Source organism: Mytilus californianus, unplaced genomic scaffold (assembly GCF_021869535.1).
Source record: "Mytilus californianus isolate M0D057914Y unplaced genomic scaffold, xbMytCali1.0.p SCAF_1, whole genome shotgun sequence".
NCBI classification, from domain to species: domain Eukaryota; kingdom Metazoa; phylum Mollusca; class Bivalvia; order Mytilida; family Mytilidae; genus Mytilus; species Mytilus californianus.
This window is the reverse complement of record NW_026262581.1, coordinates 92,237,746-92,255,500: the sequence shown is the minus strand read 5'-3', so window position 1 is coordinate 92,255,500 and position 17,755 is coordinate 92,237,746. Positions and strand designations below refer to the sequence as shown.

General features: G+C 33.5%; 1 protein-coding gene and 2 long non-coding RNA genes across 3 annotated transcripts; all 3 read left to right on the top strand.

Annotated features, from left to right (window-relative positions):
• Positions 1-1,997: 1,997 nt before the first annotated feature.
• LOC127726152 (E3 ubiquitin-protein ligase TRIM56-like) lies at positions 1,998-4,450 on the top strand. The gene has a single exon (XM_052233446.1). It carries the CDS (start codon positions 2,015-2,017, stop codon positions 3,968-3,970), a length of 1,956 nt encoding a protein of 651 aa, XP_052089406.1. The 5' UTR covers positions 1,998-2,014; the 3' UTR covers positions 3,971-4,450.
• A 6,107-nt stretch (positions 4,451-10,557) lies between these two features.
• Positions 10,558-12,415, top strand: LOC127714344 (uncharacterized). The gene is made up of 3 exons (XR_007987694.1): positions 10,558-10,632; positions 11,346-11,543; positions 12,288-12,415. It is a non-coding gene; the product is annotated as an uncharacterized LOC127714344 (long non-coding RNA).
• Positions 12,416-14,227: 1,812 nt separating this feature from the next.
• Positions 14,228-17,074, top strand: LOC127714335 (uncharacterized). The gene is made up of 3 exons (XR_007987692.1): positions 14,228-14,350; positions 15,734-15,856; positions 16,974-17,074. It is a non-coding gene; the product is annotated as an uncharacterized LOC127714335 (long non-coding RNA).
• Positions 17,075-17,755: the final 681 nt, after the last annotated feature.

The window sequence follows — 17,755 nt, the reverse complement described above, 5'->3', positions numbered from 1 at the left end:
ATGCATATCATCACATTAAATCAATAATAACAAAACTGCCGTAACTTTATAATTTTCAGATTTGTTTATTGTATCGTTAAGTTGGAAATGACAAATGTTCTAAACTCTAAGCAATTTAAAAATCGTCTTTTTAAAAAATCAATTACAAAAACGAGAACCCCCTAATCATACAAATTTATGAAAATAGAAAATATCTGTTATTTGCTGGAATTGGTACAAGTTCTTTTCAATAGAATATGCTCATCGATAGTCTAAATAAAGATCTGGTAACTGGAAAATCCCACATTTTTTATGAATAAAATCACATAACACGGAAACGTAAAATCTTAAATTTATAAAAATGGAATGGGAGCCTGCATCAATAGATATAAACAATGCACCAAAGTTTCATGAAAATTGGTTAAAGTATTTTTAAGTTATTGTCCGACATGTTGACGACGGACGGACAGACGGACAACGGTATACCATAATAGGTCTCGTAAACGGGCGGAATCAGAAAAAAACATTTTTGTGCGTACGAAAGTAACGAAATCCGAAACTATCAATCATTCGAGAGATTTAAAAACCACAAGGACTTAAGTAGACCAGCAAAAATCGTACACTTCAACTTTGCTGTACGGAGTTGCACATTACTTTGAACACGGTTACATAATTTTATTGACAGAAGATTAACAAACAAAAGTTTATCATTTATATTAATCAGTACCGAGGAACTGGAAGGATAGTATAATCAGGACTGATAGTTCACGATCAGCGTAACCGACCTAGTGGTTGTAACATCTCCCCTCCCAAAAAAGATTTCCGTTCGCACTACATGTGTTTTGTGAATAGCTCTCAACTGGCAAGCTCGTGATAACATGTTTGTAAAGCCAATCATAAAGAACATTTGAGAGCATAAAAACCAAATATAGTACAGCCAAGATCTAATATTGAATCCAAATTAATAAACCACAACCACTCAGGACATTTCAATAACATATATATAATAATTATATTTGTAATACATGACCAGTAATTCGGTGCCAAAATGTCCTAATTACAGGTTGCATGCAGACCATTGAAAAGGTTTTTAAACACGTAGAGATTGTGTTATTTTTCCGTTCTTTTCGACCTAACTGGCCTGCATATTCATAATCCCATACAGACAAACGGACAACCCATCAGCATTAATGTTACTGTAGGATGGGAGAAATCAAGATGACCACATTTCAATACCCCAGCCGAACCTTTTGGCGAAAGAAATAAAAGATAGATTTATAGAAAACAACAGTTCCATAAAATAAAACGTCAAAGTACATGGTTTACACATACAAGAAAAAGAACACTTTGGGGATCACCAATGAAGATCATCAAGAAACAATATTCATCACTAGCACATTCCATTTTAAGCCTCAGTTTCTTTTGATTTGTAAAAATTCAAACTGTATTTAAACCTAACATCAAACTTCAGTAGCCTAAAGTGACTTTTAAAAATTGATCAAAGATTTGATTTATAACATCGTGTTTGTTTAGGTAAATAGTCAAAATGTTAAAATTCACTGATAAGTTTATGCTGAGTACTACTGTATGATATCGTTTTTCATTTCAAACTTAAAGCATTAGAAGGTAAGAATAATATTTTCGAGATTTTTTTTATCATGAAATAGAAAATGTATACTCACATATGGTTAGAATGATACAAGTTTTTTTTATATTTTGTATTGTAGTTATTTACACTGTTTTCGCCTAAAACTTAATTGAAATAATAAGAAAACATTTAACAACACTGGTTAACTAAAAACGATTTATATTATCAAGTACTGGAATAGTGGATTATAATTTTTTTTCTTATTTGGGATTTTACCATTCTTTTATTTTTCTTTAGCGAACTGACAATATTGAAAGACTTAGAGTGAAATTTTACTTCGTGTCGTCTTTAGCGAACATCATTCATTTATGTTTAAAACTTTATTTGTTTTAAACAGTAAACATTTTTCATTAATTTAACCTTTTCTGAATTCTATAGGGGCTTGGAATGTCTGGGGCAGTAGAAAATCCTGACTCTCCACCCGGAGACATTGTCTGTGGTGTATGCAACAAAGTTTTCCAGAAACCGCGGTTGCTACCATGTCTTCACTCTATGTGTTCTGAGTGTCTACAGAGAATACTAGACACGAATAAAACTGCCGATACTATCGAATGTCCCACTTGTGAAGAGACAATCGAGATATCCGCCCATGATGCTAGAGAGTTTCCATCCAACGAATATCTTATTACAATTATTGATGTATATTTTTCGAGACATGGTGGGGATAAACAATGTGCCATATGCGATTTACGAAGCAAGAAGATACAAGCCAAATTTAAATGCGTTGACTGTGAAGATTTTCTTTGCGAGTCATGTGGTGGGGCTCATTCGTCGACAAGAATGACTATTGAACATAAAGTATTGTCGTTAGATGAGTTGGCGCGTGGTTCCCATGACGATATTATACGCGATAAAAGAACGATGCACTGCGAGCATCACGTGAAAGAAGTTCTTGATCATTACTGCAAAAGCTGTAACGTTCTTGTTTGTCGGGAATGTCGACTGGGTGACCACTTTGATCACTCGGCTGTTCCAGTTACGGAGGTGGACGAATCCAAGCGGGGGAAAATTTCGGATATAATTTCAAGATTAGATATAAAAATTAAAGATCTGTTTGATGTTGATGTTGAATCGGAGACTGTTGTTCGGGAACTCGATAAATCAGAACAAACAGCGATCAATGAAGTAGAACATACATCTAAACAGTTACAAGAGAGAATAGAAAAAGAGAAGACTGAACTGATAGATACTGTAAAGAAACATGTATCCAACGAGAAAGAACGTTTAAATGGCCAAAAGGATGATATCAATAAGCGACATGCTCTTTTAACATATGGCAGCGAGTTTTGTTCTAGAGTTACTGAAAATGGAAAGGAAGCAGAAATCATATATATGGAACCTGAGCTGTCAGGAAGGCTGCGATACTTGGACAGATTACCACAGCCAAATACAATTATACGATGTCAATTTCCAGAGGTCAAGTTACGAAATTTATATGGCAACGTTAATAATATAAAGTTCTTTGAATTTACTCCCGGTACTACGAGTACAGTAGCATCAATTCTTCCGCCAGGTGTTGAGGAATCCGACATTCCTAAAGTTCTGTCCCTGAATCTTAAACGACGGATAAATGTCTTTTTATCAGATGATGAAACATCTCCAAAAATAACAGGACTTTGCGTGATCAAAAATGAAATTTATGTAAGTGACTATGCAAATAGGAAAATAAAGATATTTTCATTGAAAGGAGAGCACATCGATACATTGCATAACATTGCAGCTTTTAGTATTACTGGTTTTGATGATGTTATTGCCGTAAGCGATCATTTTGCTGTTACCATACTTTCGAAAGATGAATCGATAAAGTATAGAGTTGATCTTCAAAGCACTAGTGCATCTTATCCTCTGACCACAATGCATGGTAACACCTTTGTTGTCGCAAACAGCAAAAATCATATTTACATGGTTTATGACAAGCATGGAACTAACGTAGAAAATCATAAAATGGCACGATCTACTAGAAAATCTTTCAGCCGCGCGGTTACGTATCTGACTACTACTAGTACCGGTGACTTTGTTGCTTCTGATTGGGGTACCAATGCCGTTGTTGTCATGGGAACGAATGGTAAAATCAAGTTTGAATATACCGCCAAACCCTTAAGTTATACTAAAGATTGGTCGCCCGGTGGTGTTTGCGTCGACATTCACGACAACGTATTTTTAGTTGACCAAAGGCAAGGTAATGTTACAGTTTTAAACCCAACCGGTAAAGTGGTACACCGACACAACACGAAGAAAGATGGACTTGAGCGACCAGTGAATATCACAACAGATCACAATAGTTACATATATGTTTCTGGTAAAGGAGGTCTGATTCATGCATATCTCACAGAATATATTTAAAAACTTACCTTGCGAATTTAAAATAGCATACTATACCCTCAATATATTCACTAGTGACAAAAAATTAACTTAAAGTTGTTGAAAAAAGTAAATAAAAGTTCACATATTCAAATATATCAACAATGGTGCTGTACATAGTTTATTTAATTCCTTTAAATGCATTAGGTAATATTTATTGAACAAGTATACGTTCATGTACGTTTTACAAGAAGAACTGACATTAAAGAGAAGATTATTTATGCATGCGTTTTAAATCAATTTTACTGCTCACCTTGAAGTAGGTAGAAATTCTGTATAACTAAATCTTAGACCACTTGAAATAACATGAAACTTGCTTATATAATTAAACATATTGATGCTATTTGGTTTAAGTATGTGATCTTGATTCAAAATGGACTTCAAATTAAGGCGATCAAAATTTCGCTTAGCAAAAATTGTGATATTCGCTTGTTAGACAATTGTATTTGTTATTTGATTAAAACGATATCCAAGATACAGCCACGTTTGATTCCTGTCGTATTCACGCCTAGAAATAGATGGTGAATATCGATTGAGAACTTAACTACAACAAAAGAGATGACTTCAAGTTTCCCATTGTGAACTATACACTTATATAGAAATAATATTGATATAGCTTCCAACTGATACGATACTTTAGAACTTTTATTTAAAATTAGGATTGCTGTTTACTATGAAACTACTGAACCAACGGTTCATAAAACTCTCCATTGCAGAAGGTGGGAAGGTCAAAATTACACTTAGTCTATTTGAATTTGGATTCGGTTCACATCTGACTACATGTATGTTTATTCAAATTTTATTGCAGTCATATAATTTGAGATTTTTTCATGTAGCTGTTTCGTAATTATTTATGCAAAATTTGACTTCTTTAGTATAGAGTTATTAGATACAATAAAAGCGGCATGTAGTCATATAACAACTTCTTTGGGTATGTGAAAATATATTTGGATTTTGAAGAGTAAGACGCACCATGAAGTCCCCGCAATAAAATTTTAAGAGTAAAAAATCCCGAACATTAGTATTGAGCTGATCAGTGAGCCTATTTCAACTGATTTTTATAGTTTGTTCTTATGTTGTACTGTTACATACACCACTGTCCAAGGTTAGAGGGTGCGGTTTGGCGCCAGCAAACATGAATAACCGCGCCACATTATGTATGTACTTTTTCAAAGTCAGATGCATGTAATTCAGTGGTTGTCGTTTGTTGCTATATATCTTGTGTGTTTTTCGTTTATTGTTTTGTACATAAATCAGACCGTTAGTTTTCTCGTTTGAACTGTTTATAACTTTTTTTACAGACACGATAGCTCAACGACACAGAGATATTTAGAGGTCAACATATGATCTTCATCAGTTGTTTACACAATATTCATGCTCTAAATTGCCCTCATCTCCATTCAATAAAAGTTGTAAATGATTTTAAAGGGTCCCACAATGAAATACAATCAAACCCTAAACATTATGATACAAGACCAATACAGGGTCTGGACCTGCGTATCTGTATGCAGTTGATTGAGGTAAAACGTATACTGGAGCATAACTGATCATTCCCGAACGGACAGACGGACGGACGGACGGACAAAGTCGAGTGGTTACTATACCCGCTTTAGCCTTAGGCGACGCAGGTTACAACAAATAAAGTACAAAAACCACCACTGAGAAGGTTTCTGACTCCAGACAGTCCCTTTATGATTGCTTGTTTGTCCTTGCGACTTAAAGTGGATGTATTTTATCTGGCTTCTGATTTCATTATTTCTATATTTTCATGGTAAACGTTATACATTTAGTTAATTTCCATATTTACATTATAAGGAAGAAAAAAAAAGCAACATGTATAGATCAAGATTAGATTTTTAAAAATAAATTAAAATAAAATTCCATATTATTATTTTTTTATATAAAGGGAACCTTTTTTTTTACATTATAAGAATGAAACCAAGATACATGTTTATTATTATTTTTTTGGTGAAAAATGCATTTCAAACAAATTCTCTCGCCATTCACCGATATTTTCCTTATATATTTGTCAAAAACCCTTGTCGACTAACTTATACTTTTTAACTTGAAAAAGCATCTGTTCGGATAATTCTAAAATCTTTGTCTTAAATTTCTGAAAATTTTTAGTCTGTCCTTTTTGCAAAATATTTATTTTGGTTCTACCGCAGACGTCCAACGAAGCCACCTATACTCAAGGTAGAGTCATACGTATAACACATTTTGTAATGAACGATTGAACAATTTGGTAATTTCCCGTTCATCAGAAGACATTTAGCACAGGACAAAGCAATTGCGATTGCGTGTTACATAATAATACATTAATACAAATTGAAAATTTGCTATCACATATATACAAACTCCACTTCCTAGGGTACACACCGAATACATGTACAATATTAGTGTAGCTGATAATGATTAGATAAATAAACAATATTAATAAAAATTGATTGAAGTCCACCCAGTAATGTAGTATAATAGGTACGGAGATAACGAAAAATGAAGGTATGTTCAGAGAAAAATATCTAGTTTGTTGGATATATGTATTTTTATCATTTGTTCAACTACAACAAAATCTTTGGTTATTTTGGCACAAGTTCATATTGTTAATTCCCAAATTTACATTTTTGCCCCTGCCTTACAGAAACTTATTGCACCATATATGTAAGACCTTGTGTGTCAAAAAGCAGACCCAAACACAATTAAGAATATTAAAGAAAATTGTAAACAAGAGGCCCATGAGAGCCTGATATCGCTCACCTGTAATTTCAATTTCAGGCATTTGACTTATTTGCAGATCTTACTTTGCTGAACAATTTTGTCATTTACACTTTCTCTCTTTCTATAATAATATTAGAGATAATACATAATCCAAATTTCCTAAAATTAACTTTCTGGACAGTAACCCAACAATAAGTTGTCCTATTGGTCTGAAGATTACTTGACAGGTAGATCTAAACCTGTTTAACACTTTCACCTATGTCAGTTTTGCTCTTACTGCTTTAGTTTTTGAAATGAATGCCAAAAACTTCATTTGACCCCTATGTTCTATTTTTAGAAACTGCCGCCATGTTTTTGAATGGACCAAATCCCCGAATATCATCTATAAACTAGATACCCTAAGGAACATTCAATTAAAGTAAAAAAAAAGTAATTAAACTTTCCCAAAAAAATGTAAAAAAAAAAAACGTTTTAAGGGCAATAACTCCTCAAGGGGTCAATTGACTATTTTGATCATGTTGACTGATTTGTAGATCTTACTTAGCTAAACATTTATTGCCATTTATACTTTCTCTCTATCTATTATAGTATTTAAGAAAATAACCAAAAACAGTAAAATTTAATAAAAATAAACTAATTCCAACAGTAACCCAACAATGGGTTGTCGAACTTGTCTGAAAACATAACATATAGATCATGACCCATTTATCACTATAAATCCTTTCACTTTTGCTCTAACTGCTATAGTTTTTGAGACGTAAGCCAAAAGCTGCTTTTGTCCCCTATGTTCTATTTTTAGCCATGGCGGCCATGTTTGTTGATGAATCAAAACTTCGGATACATGTTATAAACTAGATACCCTAAGAAACATTCAGTTATAGTTTGGAAGTATTTGGCCCAGTAGTTTCAGAGAAGAATATTTTTGAAAAAGTAATGGACAAACGAAAAAATGTAAAACAAAAAACAAAAAAACGTTTTAAGGGCAATAACTCCTCAAGGGGTCAATTGACTATTTTGATCATTTGACTTATTTGTAGATCCTACTTAGCTTAACATTTTTGCCGTCTACACTTTCTCTATATCTATTATAACATTAAAGATAATAACCAAAAACAGTAAAATTTCATAAAAATAAACTATTTCGGACAGTAACCCTACAATGGGTGGTCCAATTGGTCTGACAATTTCATAGCAGATAGATCTTGACTTTTTCATCACTTTTACTTCTGTCACTTTTGCTGTTACTGCTATAGTTTTTGAGATAAAAGCCAAAAACTGCATTTGGCCCCTATGTTCTATTTTTAGCCATGGCGGACATGTTTGTCAATGGATCAAAACTTCTTTAATATTCAAGATAATAACCAAAAACTGCAAAATTTCCTTAAAATTACCAATTTAGTGGCAGCAACCCAACAATGGGTTGTTCGGTTCGTCTGAAAATTTCAGTGCTGATAGATCTTGACCTATTGAACATTTTTACCCCTTGTCTATGTTATATTTTTAGCCATGGCGGCCATGTTTGTTGATGGATAAAAACTTCGGATACAATTTATAAACTAGATACCCTAGGGAACATTCAGTTAAAGTTTGAAGGTTTTAGGCCCAGTAGTTTCAGAGTAGAAGATTCTTGAAATAGTTTACGACGACGACAGACGACGGACGACGACGGACGCCAAGTGATAGCATAAGCTCACACGGGGACCTTCGGGCCCGGTGAGCTAAAAAGAAAATCTGAATTCTGAAATGATAGAAAGGGATAAAACAATATTGCTAAAGTAACAGAACACAAAATAATCATAAATAAGAGTGTTTTAAGATTTCGTTGATGACTGACAGAACTGCATTGTCGAGCTTAAACAGAGTAGTATTTTCTTTCCCAACATAAATTACTTTTCCCATGCAAACTTAAACAGATGGGTTCTTATTGGAAAAGTTTATTGACTAAGAATAGCTTTTATATACAGTTTACAGAAATGGCAAGGAGTTATAATTTCGGTAGCTTAAGAACATTTTCACGGAAAGTAAAGTTAAAATTTGTTTAGAGCATATATATGAAAAAATATATAAGCGATATACTTCACTTTGAGAGTGTCTGATACTGGGAATAAAATATGTAAAAAGCGCCTCAAATCAAGCCATGACTGGATAACGATTGGAAACTATAATTAGAAACACATAGACTTTGTGCCCGACTTTTCATGTTTCGAATTTCGAACAAAAATTTTCCAATTTAAACATAATTTGGTACATCAAAATACAAGTAGCAGCATTATTCTTATTTTGATTTTTTTTTCAACAAACTAACATCTTTGAAAAAGACATTATGTAGCAAAACAACTTTTTAGATTAGGCTGTGGCTCATATCTTAGTATTATTAATAAGATATAAAAACGGGAGGATTACAACGGTTGACTTGGAGTATGTAAATTGTTCATCCCTGATTTTCTCCGATGCGACAGTAAAACCCATTTTCATGTCTCGAATTTTTGCTTCATCACCTTTTTAATGTGTTTTGGTTCTGCTTCTTATTTAACTTTAGAACGTATAGAGGGTGCATAATGGAAAAAAAGGTACAGTTTTTAGAATAATGGTAATGACACTCAATGTTGTTCAATATCACGTGATACATGTTACATCGTACACTGTGTTTATGTAGAAAAGTTTAATAGAAAGATGAGTATTAAAACTAAACACAAAACACAATGTAATACTGGTACCAATGTTATTTGAATTATTGTGTAAAATTTAAAAAAAAAAAACCTTTATGATGTGATATTGCTTGGAAATGTGATACCTAAATATGCATTTCGTAAAACGGAAAAGCATGTAAAATGGCTGTATGTTATAGACAGTAGTAGTTGTCGATGTTCAATCACGTAAATCCAAGATAATGAACAAAATATAATGGAATCGCATGAACTCCAAACGGATTGAGTCAGGGTGTATCGACAGGGTTAAGCGACTATGTATGCATCACCATGTATATAACATTTTAAATGCATCAATCGATCGAACAATTGAAAGTTGCAGTATCAAATATAGTTAAGCAATGGTATTTTATACAGATTCCGTTTGTCGCATTTCAGTTTGTTAAGTACCGATTCCGTCCGCACATTCAAATTCGGCAACAGAGTATTGAAATACTTTGAATAATTTTGTCGAGGGCTTTAAGCGTGTTAGTTTCCATGTGCATGGGGTATGAATACACATTAAAAATACAACTCAAGTGCGAGCGTTAAATCTGATACTTCGTGTAGGGAATTTGTCGTACTCTCTGCATGTAAACAGATCCATTTAACACTTCTCTGAGGGGTATGCAAGTGGACTGTGGCACGGATTATTTCTGTCCCTTTCAAACGTACTCTCATTTTCCAATTGCCGTCGAAATTGCCGTCCTCATCCATTATCCTGGTCAACCCACGTTTTTTAATGAATTTCTTGTTTGTGTTGTACTGGGCATGTATAAAATAGTTGCACCTAGACATTAGGCAACTATAAATAAACAATTAAAATGAAGGACGGCATAGGCAAATATGTGATATAAAATTCAAAAAATTGAATATCTGACAGAAAATTGTCTTGTGGACATTTGAACGATTCAAATTCGATTGATTTATGATCCATTTTGCATTGCGAAATCAAATGGCAAAATATTTGGTCATATCATACCTTTTCCTTTATAAACCAAAAACTTATCAGAATATAAAACTCATATGGATAAATAACAGTTAAGTTATACTCTTTTGGCTTAGTTCCTTTACGTTTTTCTTTAATTGTAGTGTTTCATTTTATGTACATTGTAACATTTACGACATGTTGTTTCTTTCAGACGTCGGTATCAGCATTGCTAATGATCATAGTTTATTTTGGTGTAAGCATTAAAGGGCAATGCATACCAAATCCAAATGTTACCCCAGGACCAAATGGTAAGAAAACACTTAACCCATCGAGGTCTCAAGACTAGTTAAAATGCATGTGTAGAAAAATGCTATATTTGGCACCGCCAATTCCTTATTTTTTTCTAACCATGTCATAAGAGACGATTTACATTTTATATTTTACCATGTGTTTAAAAGTTGATTTCGTTTCCGATAATTTTGCTTCTGAACTTCTTAGTAGGAAATTTCTTTGACGGCCAATATGCATTGTGTAACATTATAGCGCGATATTCATTGGTATAAACCAAATGCTACATTAAACCATGCTGTTCTTTTATTGGTACGTTTTTAGTTCGCACTTCGTAACGGCTGTGAAGTAAACAGATTCTGCACAATCTGCGTCCTCTTTTTTAGTTAAAATGTACAGTGGCGTTGGAGTAGACTTAAAAGTGTGTATAGTGGTGGGGGTAAACTTATTTTCTTTTTATGTCCAGTAATGTTTTTTGCCAAAAAGTAAGGGGGACATTAACATAGTTTCAACTTGACATTTCTCAATTCCAAGACGACATTTCTTAGTCCCAACATGGAGTTGCTTGTCTATTCGTCGTTTTTCGTTTTTTTTTGTCATGACTTTGACACTTTCTCTTCGACTTAAGTGTGTTTACGTCCCACCGATATCTTCCGTCTATTTTTGTTTAAAGAAAAAAATCGTTTCTACTTCAAAACTTTAGGATTGGAATTCTGAACATGTTTCATTTCAGATCCAGCATTTCCAACATTACCCGACGCTTTTTCAACACGATTAGAAGCAAACTTGAAGGACTTGGGTGAAACCATTACTGCGGAGATATACTATGATTATGGTAAAAATTTTGCAACAGTTAGAAAGACATCAAATGGAGGACAGACTACGACATTGCTTGATTATAACAATAATCAGATGTTCCTAGTAGATACGTGTGAGTAAATATTGTTTTCATTGTTTGGAAAATGAAGGAGAGAATTTTACAATGCACTAACTCTGAGGTACTACAATATACATTTATCAAAAGCTGTGTTCGACAAACTCAAAATGAGTTACATTTTGTGGAGAATGTATAATAGTATGGAAGTACAAGTAAAAATATAAAGCTGAGTTTTGAATATTAAAAAAGACGTGTCAACCCAACATTTACCTACCAGTATTACTTTCCGGATAATGATTCGAAATGATTGCTCTGAACATTAAACAGCAATATTAAATCAATTGAATGGTTAATTAATTGTTGTTTGCTCAACCTCCAATGCCAAATATAGCATGTATATTCAGGACAAGACAGAGATAACAATTAATCTATACTGAATGTTCTGGAAAGTGGGTCGACTGGGATGAAGGGTGGGAAATTTGGACTTCCAACTTGGAAAAAGAAGGTATTAGCATAAGAACTTGAAGTGGGCATTGTACTCTTTTAACAGGATGAACCGGGTTTAAAGTCCCCATTCTGTATGAAGACGGCTACATATTTATACAGCCCGTCAGCATGGGTTTTTATACCGGACTCGTAAAGTTCATATAACTATGTGTTTATAACCATGTCTACTTTGAGGTTTAGGAAATGCGTTAACTGTTGGCAGTAGCAATTACATGTATTTATGTCAAAACGAGTTACACTTTGATAAGCACAAAAAGACCAGTAAATTAAATTTTTCTCAATCTTATACAGCTCAGCATTGTGAAGTCCAGAACTTAAGCTCAAATCTGGACACGGTTATATTTGGTACTGCAGCGAAAAGCGGCGGTGTTTCTCATATCCTTACAACGAATGGAGTGTTGCACTTTATGAAACAGAGCGGACAGGTATTTGCAATCAAAGTACTAATTGTGGTTATTTGATAAAATTCACCTGTAAATTAAAATTGAACACGATTTGGCTAAATGTATTTTGATGAAATAGAAGATATCTTCGAACAAAAGTAACAGATGAATGTATGAAAAATTCTTACACAAAACAACTCGATATAATAAATTTAAAAAATAATATCTGTACATGGCTTATGCGGTACAAATCAATCCAAATATCAAAGGATTCATGAATACAGAAACTGAGTATATAACAAATTTACGGACGGACAGACGGACGAGGTCAGTGTAGTATATCACTAATATCCATTTTAGGTTTACAAACAGCAGCAGTTTGTTCGAGGTATCAATACTGATCGTTGGTCAACTTGCTTGGTGTGGAAAGAATTAAACTCAACATTTACTTTAGATTACTTTTTTGCTGGTAAGAAATTATTTTAGAATGTAGGCAAAGTTACAATGCACCCGGTGACAGTATGTAAGAACACGTATATACCATATATGAACATAAGGAAGGAGATGTTGTATGATTGCCAATGAGACAACAGTTTTCTATCCACCAAAGTTCAAATAAAGTGGATGTAAGCAAGTATAGGCAACCGTACAGCCTTCAGCAATGAGAAAAACCCATACCGTATAGTCGAATATAAAGATGCCCCGACATGAAAAATATGAAACAATTCAATTGAGAAAACTAACGGCTAAAACTATAACAAAACAATTTACGAAAAACAATATGACAGACGTGAGTCAACGACAACCACTGAACTACAGGCTTCTGACTTGAAACAGGCACATACAGAATGTGGAGGGGTTAAACATGTTTGTGAGCGCTTTCTTCCCAAGGAGGAAATTCATATATTTGAAATTTGGCGATATACCAGTTATAAAACGTTTGCATCCCAGCAATGACTCAAACGATTTTCTGTACAATGAGTGGAGCAATTTGCAAAGAAAATGGAATAACTTCATGTTATGTCAATGTCCATACATGTAAATACTGGTAGAAATATTATCACTAGAACGATTAGTGATTGACTTGTCATTTACAATTAAGATTAAGTATGATCTAAGATGTCATTTATTGTTCATGAGAAGAATGTTCAAATGAAATTTGATATTTCTAAGAATCCACATTTCTATGTCGTTTTAAGCAGGACATAGACTTGTATGAACATTAAGATATATTTTGACATTGTCGTGATTGGTAATTATAAATTCAAAGTAATGCATCTTTGGAAGGCGATTTGCTATCCTTCTCCGTGCGACCTCGCTCGCTAAAAATACAACTCAGCGTACCAGTTTAGTATTAAATATATGTGCGAAAGTGACCAATAAATTAGTAAGTAAAAAATCTAAAACGTGGAGAGCTCACGGATAATTATAGGACATCTCTTCATATAACGTGAACGTTGCGCGAGGGAGTTGCAGCCATTAGCTTTTGCATAAAAATACTTTCATGAATTGGAAAATGTATTTTTAAAATATCCAATGACAGTAAAGAAGTTACCGAAAGGATGATATCCTGGGGATAACTGTGTGATCCGATAGAAGCTATTCCGACCCAATTGTAATAAAAACTCAAATAATAGAATTTTCCTGCACATAACACTTGGTTTCTGAAATTACCTTTAGATCAGGTACAAAACAGGATACATTCAAATCTAGTTAACATTTTATCTTTCTGAATATTCATATAATTCTTGATGTTGATCATTAAGCATCCATCAATCAATACATTAATTATATATTCATTTTTAATTTCAAGCTGTTAATTGGAAAACACCAATCGCTTTTCCGCAAATACCCGTTAGGGCGATCGCCACTGGACAACGAATCTTACCAAACGGAACTAGCCACCAGTTTCAACATTACTATGACTATATAGACTTCAGAGTAGATATTAGCGACTATTCTGTCTTTGAGGTAAATTGATTTGTTTTCAATTCAAGTAAAGTCTGTTTATGCAATCTACCGAAGGAAAAAAAACAGATTATTTATTTCGTTGTTTATTAAATACATTGGATAAGTCCCCGACTTTATCATCAGCTCAGTAGTCAGTACTTCGGTACTTACATGATTTATAACAGACCTTTCTAAAAATGTATACATCCAATGGGGTTTGGGGAACAGAAATGTGGTCACTTAGGTCCACTTCCGATCGGCAGTAAAACCCTTGCCAAAGTGGAGCGTCCGTTTGGCTGTGTGGGATGTTTAAGTAAACAGCCACGTCCCGTCAGAATGGGACTTGTAGAGGGAGAATGCCACGCTCACTGTACGGTAAGAACCTTTGCAACAGCTCTTTTAGGGGTCCGTAGGTGTTCTATTGCAAGGCAAAGTTTCTGTCCATATCCACTACACCCATATAGCTCTTTTATCAGAAATTTTGAGTTTATATTGAATTTTTCTGATTTTTTACTCCTTTCCTTTAGTTTTTTTTGCACCTATTTTTTTCGTTACTGTAATATACATCAATTGTAAAATAGTATTGGCAGTAAAAAAAAAGGTAGCATGAAATGAAATTGAAAAGATTAGTAGTCCCTGTACTCAGTTCTAAAGACCGTTTCAAAAAGGACCCATATATTAATTACATCAATACACCAACGATAACAGGTAACAAAGTGGTATGAATTACAGTCTAAATAGCGAATAAAATTATTTTTCACATATTTGTTACGAATACGTTGGGTTTTGCATATGTAATAACCTCAAAATTGCCCGGGGCAAAAAAGAGGTTATTGGTTATTGTGCCCTGATTCCAAATGACGTGACGTCATTGCGTCCTTAACAACAATGGCGAACAATGACGGTGCTCGTTTCATCGCAGTGGAGGAAAGCGATACGGCAGACTTTGTAGAGCAAATAAAAAACGCTAACACAAGGAAAAAACTGAAAGTGACATTTAAATTCTAATGGAGTGGTTAAAAAGTGCCGGAGAATTACGCAATTGTGTATTGCCATATTCCAAAATAAGTGGAAATGTGACAATAAATTTCTATGGAGTAAATGATAAAAACTAAATTTGAAAATGTAATAAAACTTTTGTGATAAAATTTTTAAGATTTTACCTGTTATGTTTCATTAAATAGTTATAATTGAACTTGTTTCTCTTTTCTGCAGAACTTAAATATGTGATAAATAGATTATAACATGTCTTTTCCATATTGGCCCTGGTATCAACCCTCGACCCATATCGGCCCTCGGCTAAAGCCTCGATGACGATATGGGAGTCTCGGGATGATACCAGGGCCAATATGGAAAAGGGCATGTTATAGTCTATACTTATAGTTATAATCTATTCTATTACAGACTCCAAAAGGTGTATATTGTCCTGGGCGTAATAATACAAGACCCGTACCAAAGCCAAGTTCTTCCTTTCACTACAAGGCAGAGATTATTTACCAACAGTCACTGGCTATCACCTCATTAGATGTGAGTTATTTTATCATTTGTAGGGTGCTACCGTATCTAGTAGACTGTTTATATTCAAATGGGAACCACTCAAACAGTTGTTTCGATATAAGTAAGATTTAAATGATACATTTTAATTATTTAATATTCAGTTTAAAATTATGTATCTAGAGATATGAAATTTTGCAATAATGGCCAATGTCTACAATCGATCACCTTAAATCAATGCCAGTGTTGTCATATTGCCTAAAACTTGTTTCTTGATATGACTGAAATTGGTCCATGTATTAAGGGAGATGGTAATATGTCGACTCAAAGTCTCTTTTAAAATTCCACTCCAATGTTTATCTGTTTTATGAGGATTTGTAATATTTGAACAGAAATTGTTGACTTTGTTTATATTTAAGCAGCAGTTTCGATTTCGATTTTTGTTTTGTATTGGAGAACACATTTTATACTAATAGTTATACTAATAACTAGCAGTTATATTATCTTACTTGACTGTGAGGGTCATTTTAGTATCATTTTGGTAAGACATCGTTCCTATAGCTAGAACAAGTACAGGTCAATGGTATATAAACAAGGAGTTTTCCAAATTAAAAAAGTTAACGGCGATAAAGTTGGTTGACTTATTACAGGAAGTAATTTTTCAAAATTAACATCTTCTATGGGTCCATGTAGAACATAAAATAGCAATTGTGGACAATGACAAAATATTTAAAAAAAAAAAACGCACTAGGGACCGGCATCGTTGGCATTCCGAAGTCATACATCATTCACCAATCAATCGTTTCTTGCAGAAAAAGTTTGTACCATAAAATATGGTTATAGTCACCACTGTCTACCTCTCTTTGCTTGACTATACAAAGTCAATACTGTGGCAGTCATTTTACATTTGTACCATTAGTTGCTTGTTAACATTTTTTTTACTTTCATTGAAAATCAAAGGTGTGATTACTATTCTGTTTATAGTAATAACGTCTGTGTTACATTTAGTTAGTTGGCAGCATCCCCGGATAAACCGTATAACTCAATTTAAATAAAGTATTGTACAAATTGGCAATGGTTCAGAGGAAGGTAACACAAAAATAGCATATAGTGACGTCAATACTATTTAACGCATTTTAATATGATATAGATATGGTACGATAGTGAGCTTAACCTTATGAGAATGGACTACAGACCAACAACACCAACGAGAACATCGTACAATACAGATTCATTAAGTGAAGTGCATGACTTCACAACAGGTAGTATATATTATCCTACTAACTCGGTCGCTTTGGTAAACTTTATTTTCTCTGTATAAAGAAAGTTTCATTTTTTTATGATTTGCTCGTTACTACAGATTAAAGCAATTTAATTCCACAAAATAATCATATATTTGTCTTTACTTAAAATGAAAAATTCAAATAATGACTTTTTATGTGTGCTTATTATACAGCAAATTAACATCGGCGTCATGTGATTTTGTGGAACAACCATTGATGGTGCCATTGCAGTTGAATTGAAAAAAATAGTTCCTGATGGTTCTGCAATTGTATTTACATGATAGCTTAATATTGATACTTCCTATTTACTCATTTATGAAATTTGAAAACATTTTAAGTGTATCTTTCAGTTGCCCATATGTTCCTTAGCTGATTGTTTTGTCCTTCATATGCTATTTTTGATATGATTCTCAATAACATTATACTTATACGGATTGCTAATATTTTTTCAAACAACAAAGCTGTATCTACATACCAGTTTTCAAAATATGATAATTTAAAAGTTGCACTCACCTTTTCAGGAATAAAGTATACAACTGACAAGACCAGAGGCAATTGTACGATATCACAGATTACAAGCACTTCTATAGATGGTAAAAGTGGGCCATTTGGCGAACAACTAAAGAATGCAAGCCAGTTTTTGTTTTTA